Source organism: Coffea arabica, chromosome 1e (genome assembly GCF_036785885.1).
Source record: "Coffea arabica cultivar ET-39 chromosome 1e, Coffea Arabica ET-39 HiFi, whole genome shotgun sequence".
Taxonomy (NCBI): Eukaryota; Viridiplantae; Streptophyta; class Magnoliopsida; order Gentianales; family Rubiaceae; genus Coffea; species Coffea arabica.
Window position 1 is genome coordinate 32186263 of NC_092311.1, and position 16244 is coordinate 32202506.

The window sequence follows — 16244 nt, forward strand, 5'->3', positions numbered from 1 at the left end:
TCAATTTGGTTGAATGAAATTTCAAAATCAACAGCTAAATTTAAAAGAAAAGTCTCAAATCTTGATAGCCAAACTAAAATAAAAGCACCCAAAAAAATAAAAATAAAAATAAAAGCACCAATATGTTGAAGGGTTTCGCTGCGTTCCAAGGAAAAATGGAAAAACAAACAAAGTTTAATGTACAAACAGAAAAGTTAGCCGACACAAACTTGTATTCATAGGGAAACAAAATATCAAAAAACACAAAAGAGACAGTTCAGGCATGGAGAGGACAACAACACACAACCTAGTTTATAACACGCTTTACTTGTAATCAACAGGTTACGGGTTCGAGTTATCAAAAGGGTGAGTAATAGTGCGGAATTAGGACCCAATGTTAGGGGGACAATTATGTTTAAGGTAAAATTTTTTCTTGAAAAACTTTAACAACCAATATGACAGTTGTGTGAAGTTTGTAAAATTATATAGTGTTATATAACGATAACAACTAGATGACAATTTTTTTCTACGGCGACAACTAAATTTTTTACGTTTATTTTTATGTACCAAAAGTTTTAAAAATCACTTTTTTCCCCTAAATTTTCAACTAGTACTTAGTTTCATTTCAAACATGCCATCATTTATAAACTAAATGACAATTGTAGACTTCAGTAACTTAGGGGGCCAAAGTAAAGGAATATAGGAAATTTTAGAAATTTTAGGAGTTATAAATATAGGACAAGATTGAAAATTTAAAATTTTTTCAACCTAATTTTGAAAATTCTTCAAAGTTGAGAGGGGGCAACTGCCCACGCTCGCTTGCATGTGTTTCTGCCAATAGTAAGCGAGGAAACACCCTTAATCATCTTTTCGAAGAAAAAAAAAGGTTGAGAAGGGGCAATTGCCCATCCTCACTTGAATGTGTCTCTGCCACAGGAAACACCGTTGATCTTCTTGAAAAAAAAAAGGCAAGGAGAAAATAAGTGTTTTAAAGTAAAAATACCTAAGCAAGAAATAGATCATGACTCAGAAGCTGAGGTCTCGAAAGGCTGATAGTTTCAGGGGAAATGTCTAAATTGTTCATTCTGAATAGGCTCGTCTCTCATGTGGGCTAATTTCCATCCATCTTAGTTGCAAGAGCTGATGCAATGGTGAAGATGAAAACCCTTTTAGAGCATCCACAATGGAGTGTAATGATGTGTGTAATAACTGCCATGACACAGGTCCATTATACGGATACCAATTGTAGCCGTGTAATGCTCATTACACGCATCATCAGAATGATGCGTGTAATGGGTGGGCCAGATGTAAAATCCGGCCATGGATTCAAAACCAAACTATGAAATACGGTCATGGATTCGAAACCAAGTTGTGAAATCAGGCCATGAATTCGAAACCAAGCTATAAAAATTATTGAGAGATAGAAAAAGATATATTGTTCAAACTTAGAAATTAATAATATTATTTTTTAGAATATAAAAAATTCAAAAGGTAAAAAATTTAATGAAAGTTAATAATTTATTTTTTAAAAATAACAAAATTATTTTTAAAAAATTACTTTATTTATTTATGGAATATGAGTTATACATTATTAAAATAAATGTTTGATTTAATTGTAGATCCATGCTATTACACCTTGTGAAGTGTAATCCATTGTGAGTGAGAGTATAAAGGAGAAAGGGGAATGTTGACGTGGCACGTGCATTACACTTCAAAGAGTGTAAACCATTGTGGATGCTCTTAGGAGTTTAGAGGGTTATTTATCACGAAAATTAGTTCAAAAGGCAAAATGGAAATCTTGAAAAGTCTACTATGCTGCACACTTACCCTTCTGTTTTCTTTCATTACTGTCCTTTTTATTATTATTTTTTTTTTTTATGAAGGAAGAAGAAAAATCAGTATGTTAGTTTAATGCATTCTTAGGTGGTGGTTTACAGAGAAGTTGATGGGAGTTGGAGCTGCTGGATGTGGTGGATGATGGTCGCTGGGCAAGGGAGGAAATTGTTTCTTAAGTTTTGTTTGAAAGCTTCAAGAACATGATGGTCAATGTAATCCCTTTTTATGTTACAAGAATAGGAAAACAACAACAAAATTCTGCTGATATTATCTTTGTGGACAAAAATCAAAATAGGGAGCTAAATGTAATTTTTTTTGATAAACGGAGCTGAATGTAATATTGAAGCATTGCAATTCGAATCCTCATTTTAGCAAGAAGGCATCTTTGCTATAACCTCCTTACTTGAATTGATATGATAATAAAGTAAATTGCATGAGATCTTGCAATTCGGTTCTTTTTCTTGCAAGAAGACATCTTTTCTGTAACCTCTTTATTTGAATTGATATGATAATAAAGTAAATTACATGAAAAATTCATCTTGTATACAAACAATTCAAAGCCATATGCCACTATATGAGATTGCTGGAAGCACAGCTTTATCAACATTGACATTTCCCTTTCTCCTATAAAACTCTTGAAGAAATGCTACACACCGTTGCATCCTTGCAGACAAGGAAGTAACACTTTTCCAGTACTCTCTCCTTTATCATCCTAAGGGATTGGAGAACTGAGTCCCTCCTGAGAAGACAGTGAGTGAAGATTGTAATGCCTTCTGGAAGGAAAAGATGGCTTTCGTCTAAATGATGGTCGCCTCTTGAGATAATGAATGGTTCTCTTCGCGTATAGAGACCGGAAAAATGGTGTAGTTCTCTCCTTCAGCTTGAGGATAACAAAGAAGAGAACTCTATAAGTGAGGAAGAGACAGTAGAGTGCAAATAAATCCCACCACTTAGAATGATCCAGCGATAACCCGAACATGTTTTTCAAGACATCCTCGCCGTTCAGTCTTGGATCACCCGGCCAGAGGCCATCAAACACTACTCCAATCAAATCGTTCTTGTATCCTCCCTGTATTCGCATTTATACATCATTAGAGAACTTTGAAATATTCTTGTTGTTTCATGAGTAGCTATATCTGGTCCCAGAAAGGTGTCTTCTATATATCTAAAGGATGATGTTCTCAGAAAATAAAACTGTGTTGTAATGTATAGGGTCTAAATTAGTACACCTGCAACTGTGAATCTAGTCCGACCAAGAATTATCTTCAGTAACAGGAAACTTCTACACTCAAGTTACTGTCAATTCTACTGTGCTCGTGCAGAAATTAAACGACCATGGCCGGAGTAGATAATAAACATATACATGTTTGGCAGAGAACAAATTGTTCAAGCAAGCAAACGTCTCTTAATGTCACTCATGTTATTCAAATGGTTGTCTATTTGTCACAAATGGCATTTGATAGAAGGTTTATTTTTTCAAAGATTCAGATTTACTGTCCACTTGGGCTTGCCTAGTTTCCATGTATAGCTCCTTATCTCAAGTATTTTCTATAAATTTTAACAAATATCTAGACGAACTTTATCTGTAGAGTTCTCCTAATATTTCATTTAGAGGCCTGGAATGTGTGAGCTTGAAGTTTACGCTTCTAAGGTTGAGATCATATTTGCATGATCAAGGAAGATTCCACTTCAAACCACTTATGTCCCTAATCTGTGAAAAGGTCTAATGCTCTTGAACAGGGAAAGACAAGTCATGGGAAATTTAATTGTTAAACCCACGGAGGTCTGATGATTATGTTCTGTGGAAAAAAATAAGGTCACGCTGCTTTGTTCCAAAATTATCAATTTGAGGATAACCTCTTCTGTCTTAACAACAACATGCCTACAAGGTAAGTTTCTGTGTGATCTTGTTTCATGGCATTTGAAATGGAAAATTAGTACTAAAGGAATCCACATGGACACCCTTGGCATTGTATCACTAGATCAGCATGAGGCTACCTATAATATTTTTCAATTGGTAGTAAACAACTGCCAGGCCTTGATTAACAAAATGTAAGATGTCAAAAATATATATTCTGTGGATTTAAGTGCAGGTTAAAGCTTCTTTAGCTTGTGAATTTGTGGCAATGATATCCCAAACCAACTAATCTATTTTTCCTACCATATTTATCAATCCACAGTGATTAACGATTGCAAAGGAGAGGTTCCCAGATCAGTTGCTGCAGTTAATAATGTTTTGACTCGATTTAACTGTTGAAGCCATATGTAAATACTCTTTGGGGGATATGTGAGCTAGTTCTTTGCAGATTCACCAATCTAAGATCTAGGTTCAGTCTAGCAGTCAAGTTATTCAACAGGTAGAATGCCTAAAAACTTGATTGATTGCAAAAAAATGATTGCTCAAGTGTCAAAGCTTTAAAGTAGCTTTATTTATTTATTTATTTTTGACAGAAGTCCATGTCCCATGCTTATCACTGATCTATGTCTAGAAAAATATCATTACTATGCACTCAACTATACCTGCATGCATTTGTTTCAATTCTTCCATTATTATATGATGCACGTTCGGTAACATCACTGCTGAATTTATACATGTACACTCTAGTGCAAGCTTGAATGCAAGTATAAAGGATAATCCAATACTTATCAGGCAATCATCACTATTTTAACTGATCAATTTAAGCCTTTCCCCCTTATTGACAACAAAAGATTCAAGCGTATCCTTTTTCCTGCCAATAATTTCTTAAAGATCTTCAGTCCTGAAGCCACAGTTGCACGGTTATAGAAGAGTTGTTGTAATTTTGGACGTACAATGTGTTATGCCATCCTAGCATGTCCAAGAGCTAGGTTCAGAAAATGTTATCCATGGTTAGTTTTTCTGCACTATAAAATCTTAGACTCTCGCATTTTGTCTCATTGGACCCAAGGACCTTCTGCTGCAATCTAGCAACCAGAAATGCTCTTTCATAGTCAGAAATGTTCTTAGTTTTTGAGTTACCCCTTCCTCACCATGTAATGAAGAAGTACGACCATAAACATTTTTTTTTTATCAAGAGAGATTTCTCACATAGAACAAACACAATACTTGTAACACATGATTAATTGCCTCAGTTTTGACACTAGATTACTCTATATGATGCATTTTCGATATCAAGCTATATAGTTTTTCATGCACATTTTGGATTAATGTTATCATTATCAGGAATAACAGCATCCAAGATTTAATTTGCAGAGTACCTGTAGTGACCATGATCCATAGCTCATCAATGAAACTGGATATCGCCAAAAAATCTTGGGAAGATCGGGCAGCAAACGGAAAAATCCAGCAGTCATCATCATGATTCCCTGAATATACATTTATGATACTGATTATTTACCAGAAAATAAACCAAGGTAACTTATTTACTGTGGTTGAACAATTTTAAGTAAGTTAACTTACTAGAACCCCAGCTCCAGCAATGATTCCCATTAAGAAGTTAGGAACCAGTGAAGCTACAATCATCATGCAGCTTTCTACAACAGCAATACAGCCAAAGATATTTAAGCAATAGTACACATAGTGAGAAAATTCAGTCCGGGATTTCACCATGTAAAAAGTTATAGTCCCAGTAATGACTGAAATTGCAGCCAGGAATGGAAAGGAAGAGAGGAAATTTGATAATACAAATACAGCAACTCCATAATGTCCATTTAGTCTTTCCTTAGTGAAGACCTGAGGAGAGAAAACTTTAGATCAGATACTTTTCCTGTATGTAGCTCTCTTCAGCTAATATTTTCTTTCAAAGAAAAGATGGTTCATTCACCTTCATTTCTTCTATGAAAGATGGGAACCCCCCAATAGACATGAAAGTCATAAAGCCTGTTACAAATCCGCCACATGCCCCCCGAGCAAAGATTGCAGTATAACTGGTGCCAACATCATAAAATAAAGTACCCACGCAAATAGCCACAATTACATAGATGCCTAGCCGTGACCAGTAATAGCCTACATCCCGAGACATGTTGGCAAAGGATCTCTGAGTTAATGTTGAAAGTTGAGTCCACCATCTTGCTTGACTTCCTTTTATTCTCTCAATCTCAAGCCCTTGCTGCACCCAGGAATTGTGTTAATTATTTGCATTGAATCATTCTAGTGAAAGTTTGATAGGATCGTTAAGTATATTAATATTTGCAATTTTTTTTCTACCCCATGAAGAAACAGAATGATTTTCTGTGTTATGAATCAGAAAACAATATTTTAGGCATAGAGTTGGTTTTCCTGACATATTCACATCAGTATTACTAGTTATTTGCATACTGAAAGGTTTAAAGACTCACAAAAGTCCAGTTGAATGTGAAACTCATCGTGCATAGCAAGAATGCAAAGATGGAGCACTAGACTTAAATGTACTTACAATGGTAGAGATTTCTTGAATCCTGGACCTGGTCCGTGATGCATATTCAGAAGAGTTGTACTTGTAGACAAGCATAGCTTTAATATCTGATGTTGCTAAATTGCCAAGAGGATCTGCAAGCTTGTCTGCTTCCTGCCATCAAAAAGCCAAAAAATGCCTTGTTTAGTATGCATACTTGTCAGAAGATTAAAAACTTGATTCTTCGATATCTAGAATTGGAAATACCATAAAAGATTAACTGAAGTTTTCAACTGAACCACTGCATCAGTAGTATCCAAGCATTTTGTGGGGTTCTGGTTAGTTCAGCATAAATCTTATATACATGCACATTACATTTGCAGTTTTTTCTTTTATAACTTTACTTAGAGCGCATTCTAAGAATTAGTATCCGCCAAATCCTTGCAAGGAGAAGTATGGATTAGCACCTTAATAAGGAAGATAAATCATGCACACAGAATCGGGCAAAGAAAGGACTTCTGGGCTGATCTCAGACTCATGTTTGAAGACAAAAGTAGTGCATTAGACTTAATGAGTACAAAGAGAATAAAAGGTTAGTAACCAACTGCCATTAATGATGGCTGATAATTGTGGATATTACTCTGCCAACAAAATTCGTCCTTTTGCTGTTGATAGAGGTGTTCAACCATGGCAGTCTGGTAGCATGATCAAAAAAGATAAAGAGGATTTTTTCACATATCAATTACTTCACCTTCCAGTAATCATTTACTGCTACTTCAACGGTCATTATAGAAACAAGAACCCCTTGGAAAAGCATTGAAGTTCTATTGAAGAATATTAACAGCACATAACTACTACTACCACATTTTATTCAGTATGCAAATCTTGAGTATCAAACCTTCTGGGAATCACATTGTTGCGAAAATTATATGAATTGATGCGAATCACATCATTCTGTACTTCTTCATTCTGACTAATAGGTGGACTGACATTCTGAAATGGTCATTGCTCTTGTACATCCATCTAAATGTGGAATGTACAAGGGAAGTCAATAAAAATGGCTACCATCTGTCATGGTCTTTTACATGGAAATTCATATAAAACTCTTTCAGCATCATGGACTTACTTGAAGCAAAATGAAGGACTAAAGACAGAAGTTTCAAATGCCAAAAACAGAAGACCAGAAGTTATTGACAAAACAAAATGCAATGCTGAAAGAATAGCAACTGGTAAATTCGGATGAAAGAGAAATTCTGCATTTTCTAGCTAAGCTTACGAATCCAGAAATAGAGGGATCAAATAGACACAAATTTAAGAGTGACAAAGGAAAAACCAGAGTGAGTAGAAACTATTGCTCATACGCGTAGTCTTTGAGAACCTCTCAAAGTAGCAGTAACAACATCGAAGTCAGAATTGATACAGCGGAGGAAGTGGTCAGACGGGTTTCTTCTGCTTGGACATGGAAACCCTGCTTCTGCAAAAAACTGGAGACAAAAAGTTCAAAACTCAGATAGTCTGCATAAGTAAACAGGAAAAAAAAAGTGATCAGATATATTCAGACTTTAACTCAGCAAAATTTCAGCAACCAAAGATGATAAGAATTTCATTCATCATTTTGTGAAGTTAAACTTGCATACAAAGCCATTTCTTCTGTGATGATTATACAGGAACAGACCTTTACGGCCATCTTTGCTTCTCCAAAATAAACAATTTCTCCGCCAGATAGTAAGCACAGGTCATCAAACAGGGCAAATACTTCACTGCTGGGCTGGTGAATTGAAGATATCACTGTCCTTCCATCACGAGCAACATTTTTAAGAGCTTGGACCACAAAGAAGGCTGATGCACTGTCAAGGCCACTTGTAGGTTCGTCAAGAAACAATAGCCTAGGCCGTATAAGAAACTCAAGGGCAATACTGAGTCTCTTTCTCTCCCCTCCACTTATACCTCTTAAATGCCAACTTCCTATAAGCCGATCTGCACAATCTTGAAGTCCCATTTCCATTATTGTTCCATCAATGATTCCTTTTTTTTCATCCTTTGTCAAGGTATTTGGAAGCCTGAGATGTGCTGAATAGGTAATAGTTTCTCTAACTGTTAGGGTTCCCAACAATACATCCTCCTGTGTCACATATGCCTGAAAAACCAGCCATACATAAGTACAATATCCAAGTAGAAAAATAATGGAAAGTTCAAATGAAACAAAGGGATATAAAGGGAGTAAACTCAAATATAAGAAACATAGAAAAATCTGTTCAAATAAAGGGAGTAATCTCAAGTATAAGAAACGTTGAAAAATCTGTTCCACATAACAGAGATATAGTATATGAATGTGCATCAGCAATCAACAGCTGGCATTGAAACTTTTGCATTCACTAGCATGACATCTCAGCTTCGGCTCATATTTTCATGTATTTTCACTTGTAAGAGAAGAATGACAGTGAATTTGCAGTCTTTCTTTGATATTATAATCATTAATCAGGAAAAAGAAATGTAGTAAATTATCTTTTAAACATCTTCCACTTTTTGATAGGAAGAAGCTTTTCATTTTTGTTTCTTTTCATGTATGACTTTGTCTAATTTTCTTGGAAAGAATTACTACTGAGTATATGTTTAGAATTCTAGTTCTCTCTCCAATTTATTTTGACAGTTCCGAGCCTAATACTTATTGACCACCGAAATCATTGATTCTATTTTGCTCTTCCAAATATCAAAATTTACTGATGAAAATATTGTTTAACACACTACATCAGATTAGGATAAATCAGCATCACCAACATTGCGTTGCAAAGAATCCTGTACATGTTTGAAATGTGGATATGGATGCGATTCCTGAGCATAAATTAATTAGCATACTTACAATAGTTCCATAGTTAAGTCTTTGCTTCTTTCCATTCAGAAGAATATTTCCTGTCATCACAACATTGCTTGAAAGCCTACCTGTTTCAAAAAGCATAGTAAAAAAGAAAGGACCAAAAAAAATGAATGGGGAAAGAAAGTGTGACTGAGAAAGAGAGACAAACATAGGCGCCATACAATGCTTAAACAAAGACATTGCAAAAATGATATACAGGTTTTGGTTCTTAAACACCCAAAAAAGTGAGCGAAAATGCAAGTTCATTGCACAAAATTATAAAGAAAGTAGATGTAAATAATCAAGCAAAAAAAATAGTCTGTTTTTCCCGTATTTCAAGAATGTACATGTGCTACTTAAACATGGAATAATAAATCCCAATGCAAGAACTGTATGCTAGGGTTCTCGCTTCCAATTCATTTTAGTATATGCCAAAGGGCTTTGTTACAAGCTAATTCAGATATGTCTTATTATGATTAAATCAGACATCTCTACCTTAAGAGTTCTATAGTTTAAATAACAGCCTAAAAGCCATTATTTGCTGCAACATTTTTACTTTTCCTATCCCCTCTTTGTAAAAAATGTCCCTTCCTATTGCAATAATCTTTCTTTTCCAATTTCTATCTTTTTATTTACATGCCTCTTTCTGATTTGAACATGTTTCATGTCCGGTTTTCTTGCTTCTTGGAGCAATATTTCTATTTCTCATGTATAAATGAAACTCTTGTATGTGGTTTCTCTGGAACTGAGGCATGATGACATGCAACTAAAGTAAAAGTATTTCACTTTGTCTAAGCAATCTATACTTCTTTCAATTACCTTTTGACAAAATAAATACATTTGCTTTAGTGCATACCAAATTTTTTGTTTAAAAAAATTTGAATGTGTTATATATATCTATATATATATATAGTCAACCTGTATAATATGTACTCACAAAATAAAGTAGTACCATCAATTTTAAAACTCCCAAGTGGTTCAGTTAGATGGAATTGTTTCTTCAAAACATGTTTTTAAAAAGCTCCAAAAAAGAAACATGTTTGTAAAAAAACTCCAATCACGTCTACCAACCGCATGTGATTTCTCATACATATATTTACCTAAAAATAGCTATAGTAATTTTTTTTTTCTGAAAATACCCCCAAAACAACCATGCATATAATGAAGAGCTTTGAAACTATTTTAACAGTGCAGTCTTGATAACAATTTAGGCAAGCTTTCCTTCTGTACAAGAAATTTGTGATTTAGAGATCAATTTCAACTTGAAGAAGAAGTTAAATTTGTTGCTTAGATATAGGTCCAATGTCCAACTTCCATTGTGAAACAATAGGTGTACAATTATATGTAGAACTTGTTTCAACAGAAAATTTCTGTATTAAAATATCAGAATCCTAATCGTAAGATAGCTGCTAGAAACTGTAATAGTTTTTCACATCATGTTACTTTCATTCAAAATTAAAAAAAAAAATTATAACGTCATGGTATTTAATATGTCATTAACACATAAATATTCTTGAACTAGCATGGATCCAGTTTCTTTGCTTGGTTATTAAAAGGGTGAATTTTCACTTTCACAGAAAGATTTAAATACCAAATTGGACAGTTTAGAGTTTGCTTTGAACCTCTTTCGTTTACCTCATTATCAATTCTCCACAACTTAATCTGTTGCTGACTCTGAGATATCGCACTTTAAGCTTACAAGCTTGTATGAAATGCCATCTTGTTCCCTCAACTTTTGTTTTGGGGGGGAAGATGCAATTTTCCTCCCCCCAAAGTTTGGCATAAGAGCGATTTTAGTCCCAAGAGTATGGGTCACAACAAATTTGGTCTATATTGTCATGAATTTAAATTACATCTAGGACAAATGACTGATTTTTTCCAATTCTTATTGGAATGGAGTCACGTAGTCCTTGCCTAAAATTAAAAAATCATAATACTAAGAATTAATTACTTACATAACCACACACGTGTAACTAAAAGAAAAATAATAGAGAAATTACTAAAAATGTAAAGATATACCTTCGAGCATCCCAAAATTAATCGCAATCCCAACTTTGCTTCTTTCCCCTTCTTCTCTAAAAGAAAATGCAAAAAATGTCCTAAATGTGCTTTAAACTAGACACATTGGAGCCCAAACTTTCGGGAATAGAATAACTCCTATGCCAAATTTTGAGGACCAAAACTGCATTTTGTCCTGTGTTTTGATTGCCTTAATTCCTTAATTGGAATTATAAATATCAACCTCTATATCATGCATATACCACATAGCACGAGTTATGTACGATTTAACCTCTACATTTTGGTTTCCATTTCGCTTGATACTTACTCCAAACCCTTCAAATCATACTCCATATTAAAGATCAACAGTCATTTCAGCTCCTTCTGTGAAGTCCATGCGATAGGTATATTTATTATAGCATACGGTGTACAAAATTACTTTATTTTAATATACGAAATATTTTATTTGTATAAACTAATATTTGCTCCAAAATAACATTATAATGTCATTACACAGCAAATAAATTTTACAGAATGCAACCAAATCACAAATGTACCGACCCTAAGGGTATGTTTGTTTCGACTGAAAAGATTTTCCAGAAAATATTTTCCGTGATTTCCGCTGTTTGGTTCAATTTAGCGCTGAGAAAATGATTTCTCTTGTAAAATCTTTTCTATAAGTGGGTGTAAAATAACTTCACTTGTAAACTTACTGAAGTTATTTTCAACCGTCTAATCCTATCCCTGTTGTCCTTAGTTACATTCATCAACATAAGAAGTAAAAGGCCATAGGAAATAGTTCCGGTGGGATTGTCCGATATCTCTCGGCAAAACATCATCGATCCTTTCATCACCCCTCTATTCATTCCATGTTATTCCTCCTCTCACAGAAACGCAATCCAACCTATCGCACATCCCATTGCATCTGCGTCGGACTTACAGAAACAATTAAGATCTACAGAAATAGGGAGAATCTAGAGAGACTAAACAAGGAGATTGGCAGCATAACGAAAGAAGAGATCTCAGAGAAACTTTTACATGAGCAAGAAAGTCTTTTAAGATTGGCCACGGAGGAGAGAGATGAACTAATTCTATATATCACTAACAATGACCAGCTTTTGCTTTGGAAATTTCAATCCAAGATCTTCTGGATCTTTGAAAGAATTTTAGCGGTAAAAATATTCTTGTGAGAGTTGGTTTATTTCATTGTCATCTTCAATGTCTTATGACTGATTGGTTGAGTTGGAAAACTGATATTGATCATTCATGTGTCTATTGCTTTAATCTCCTCGGTCAAAGAATGATGGCAAGGGCGGTGTATGTGGTGGAGGAAAGTTTTTTGTGGTGGAGACGAGAGAGGAATGGCGGAGACGGCCGATGGGAGAAAATTTCTTGATATGGTGAGTTGAATTAATTACTCACGAGGACAAATGTTTTCCAAAAGTAACCAAACAGATGAAAATTGGAAAGAAAACAAAACTTTTTCCAGAAAAAGACTTCCAATGAAATTATTTTCCCAAAGAAAATATTTTACATCCTACCAAACAGACCCTAAGTCATTTATGAACATATTTCTTTGTTATTACCTATAATGACTAGCTGCTAGCTTGAAATTTTAGCAAGAGACATGGACTAGTCACAATTTTCATTTATTCCTCCGTACTTCTGTTAACTACTCAGCTATAAATACCTCTAGAATTATTGCCTGCATTTGTGACTTTTTATGTGAGTTGGACAAAGGCAAGCCAGCAACCACACATAACCAGATAAAGAAATGAGATTAAAAAGTGGTCTATTTACACATCTGGGTCCCTACTAGTACAGGTCCATACTCCACAGTATTAAAAGTATATAGTGATAAAGATTGTGATTAAGGACCAAATCTTGGTAACCCACAAATTTTCTTAATTTTAAACTTAATGTTTTTCATTTTGTATTATAAATAAGTAGCAAAAATTGGAGCTAATGTTACTTGGAGACTCTGCAACATTGTGGAATTCCATTTTTTTGTTCTCAACTACCCCATTTGAAATACTTTTCCCCAAGAATTCACAATGAGGTTGGTGTCTATTTAGGCCCCATCTATTGGAGCTGTCACCTCATGAGTCATAACTAGGTGTTGAGTACCACTTCATTTAATTAGGTATGAGCTCACATGCAAATGGTACTCAGAACCTATAAAATCAAAGTCAAAATGTATTAAGTAATAACTTTTAAGGCCCTGTTTGGATTGCAATTTTATGTCGAAAAATTGCGTCGTTTTCCGTGATCACATTTTTCTATTAACTTTTTTCCTCATATACATCAAATCGTTATAGTAAATTTTTCATGAAAAATCATGAAAAATGCAATTCAAACGGGGCCTTAGGGTACAGATTTAAATTATAGAGATTTTTCTATTTTGTAGGAATTATGTTTTTGTTTGTTCACATTAGAAATTGGACTTCAGCCTATGTATCACTAATTATTCATTTTCTAGATATGAGGTTTTAATAGATTACTAGCAGGCTATGAGAAATTATTCTGTCTATGAAAAAGAGCTTCAAGACTCCAACATTGGGAAAGCCTTCGAACTTTAAAGTAGCTTAAGTGACTAAGGACCAGGGGTTGCTCAAAAAAAAAAAAAAAAAAAAAAAGACTATGGATTAAATAAACTTAACATCTAAATATTTTATTTATGAATAGGGATTAAACAAATTTACACTCTATATACATTCCGATTTTGTCAAATTTCAAATAAGAGCTTTTCTGTAAATTACTAGCCCTCTGTGTACCATTATTATTATTATTCTTATTATGTCAAAGTTACTAGGCATACAAATTGGAATTTTCTTATCCCGAGAAACCTTCTGTATCCCTGAAAAGGACATACAACATCATGATGGATCCTCCCCAAAAAAAATTAAAAAATAAACAGGGAAAGCAACTGGTTTTCTGGATTTGTTCCTAGCTACTCGCCACTATCAAAATATTTGCAGGCGAAGTTCTATTCCGAGCAAGAAGTAGTGTTATATTTAGTAGAGAAAACAAATTCGAGCATAAACCTAAGAAAACAGTTTTATGGTAGCAAGTTCCAATTGAGTAGAGGTGTTAAACAAGAAAACTTTTACCATTTTTCCAATGGTTTGATGTCTTTCAATAGGAAAATTCAAGAACTACATGAACTTTCTTAATTCCTTCCATATCGTTATATAGAAATTATTATTTCGGACACATAAAGCCCACCATAGCAATTACTGAATTTGTTATTACATCATGCATGGTAAGTGTAGTAGTATCAAATTTGCCAAATTATAGGAATAGAGAAAGAACCTGCCAAGGAATCAAGAAGGGTGGATTTGCCAGAACCGGAAGGACCCATAATTGCCAAGATTCTACCAGGTTCAGCATAGCCATGGAGCCCATAAAGCAACTTCTTTGTCGGTCCATTCCCAAAATTTGGCAAAACCACTGTCAAATCTTCCCAAACCAAGTATGCTGCACCCTTGTAACCATCATTTCCACCATTTCTCCACACCCCTCTTTCCACATCTCCTCCACCACTCGCCACCTCTATCTCCATAGCTCCAAAAAAACCCTTCAATCTTAGCAAAAGTTGTACTAATATCTCAACAACTGCATAACAAATTCATTCAATTAGATACCCTAATGATCACTCAAATAACTAAAAGCTTCACTGCATATGTATGTACCCTTTTTTCTCTGCCTTTTTTCTCTGCTTTTTATTGATGTTTGGGTTCAACAGGCGGTGCGGCAACTATTCTGCTATTTTTAGATGACAGGAGGACAGGGGGGATTCATGAGAGTGTCATGGCGCAAGAGAAACGAGTGGCTCTTGGTAGGGTTAGTTGAGAGGGGAGAATTAAATGAAATGGGGTCACAGACTTTGCAGTTGCATGAATGATGGACCTAGTGGCATTTAGAGAAAAAGTTTGAGATGTTTATATTTGCTTTTGCATGGTGCTTATCTCTAACTTATAAAAAAAAAAAAAATGATTATGTGAATTGTCTTATTCAGCTAAAGAATTGATGTTTCCTTTTACCGAAGAGGATGCATGGATAATAAATGTGCCTGGTCCAAGAAGAGTTTTATAATGGTATGTGGATCTACCCTTGGGTGGACACTTTCTACTAGTTTCCTTCGCAAAATTCTTGAGCCTTGACACTGCGGTTGATATTTGATACAAAAATTGTGGGGTTTTTTTTTTTATTTTGGTTTCTTGAAGCAAGCAAATCAAGTAGTGTATTTTGGGCCATTTTTGTGAGAAAAGAATGCGTGTAAGTTTGTTATTTAAAGTGATTTAATAACAAACTGATTTAAGTTTTTTATTTATTCATGTAAACTTGATTAGTCTTTGCACAACATGTTATAAGTGAATTGGATGACTAATAATTTTAGGCTCAAATCTAAAAATAGTCTTTAAAAGAGAAAGAAAATATATTGAGATTGAAAATATGATTGACCCTCTTTAATTTAGTCGCTTGTTATTTACAGATTTTCCCAATTAAAATTTCCAAACCTTGAAAGGTATACCACAATTAAAATCATACATGTTAGGGTTAGTCACAAAAATTCCTCCTATGATATAGTCAAATTTGCAATTTATCCTCTAAACTTTATTTGTTCTCTCTTAATTCCTCTAAGAGATAAAACTACCACTCTAATACGCTAAGTTTTTCTTTTTCTTTTTCCTTCTTTCTTTTCTTAATTACTCTTAGATCTTGGTTAAATTTTGATCCTCTACTCTGTGGTAGTAAAGTACCAAAGAAGAAAAGTAGATTTTGTTAGATAATACATAAATATATGATTACTTTAAAAAATGGTAAAGAATATAATCTAGTAAGAAAAAACCTATTGGAGGAAAAAAAAGATGTTCAAATAATCGGCATGTGAACGTGATTGTAAACAAGAATCATTTATTTTGAATTCTCTAATTATAAGGATATGGAATAAAAAATTTTCCTTTAATTTCTTAGATTGAAAAATGGATGACATTAATTAAAATATAATTGATTGGTAATTTACTAATTATAAAGAAACCATATTTATAGTTTCTTCATGCAGCTAGAGAATGGACATCCAGAAATATGTTAAGAAGAATTTAACAAATAAAGGAGTTACAAACTAATGTACTATATGCAAAAATAAAAATGGTTTGTCTAACGGGTGCCTACGGCCACTTTATTAACACATAAAACACATAAAAAATTCATTAGATGCTGAA

At 34.1% G+C, this 16244-nt stretch overlaps 1 protein-coding gene across 3 annotated transcripts; it reads right to left on the reverse strand.

Annotated features, from left to right (window-relative positions):
• Window positions 1-2291: 2291 nt before the first annotated feature.
• On the reverse strand, window positions 2292-14944 carry LOC113701909 (ABC transporter G family member 15-like). Of its 3 annotated transcripts, none has more exons than XM_072054258.1 (10): window positions 14332-14944; window positions 9028-9107; window positions 7843-8304; window positions 7529-7651; window positions 6773-6862; window positions 6210-6341; window positions 5619-5903; window positions 5255-5527; window positions 5053-5160; window positions 2292-2884 (listed from the first exon to the last, which is right to left on the reverse strand). In XM_072054258.1, exons 1-10 carry the CDS (start codon window positions 14579-14581, stop codon window positions 2528-2530), a joined length of 2160 nt encoding a protein of 719 aa, XP_071910359.1. In that variant the 5' UTR covers window positions 14582-14944; the 3' UTR covers window positions 2292-2527. The 3 variants fall into 3 exon arrangements, with proteins under 3 accessions (XP_071910359.1, XP_071910368.1, XP_071910366.1); XM_072054267.1 differs by having other exon boundaries at window positions 9028-9103; window positions 14332-14472; XM_072054265.1 differs by lacking the exon at window positions 6773-6862 and having other exon boundaries at window positions 14332-14943.
• Window positions 14945-16244: the final 1300 nt, after the last annotated feature.

Coding starts and splice junctions, on each gene's coding strand:
- LOC113701909 (XM_072054258.1), bottom strand. CDS start 14,581: ATGGAGATAGAGGTGGCGAGTGGTGGAGGAGATGTGGAAAGAGGGGTG. Junction 6,863..7,528: donor GAGGTTCTCAAAGACTACGC/GTATGAGCAATA, acceptor TCATGCTACCAG/ACTGCCATGGTTGAACACCT. Junction 6,342..6,772: donor ATCAGCCATCATTAATGGCA/GTTGGTTACTAA, acceptor TTTTGATGGCAG/GAAGCAGACAAGCTTGCAGA.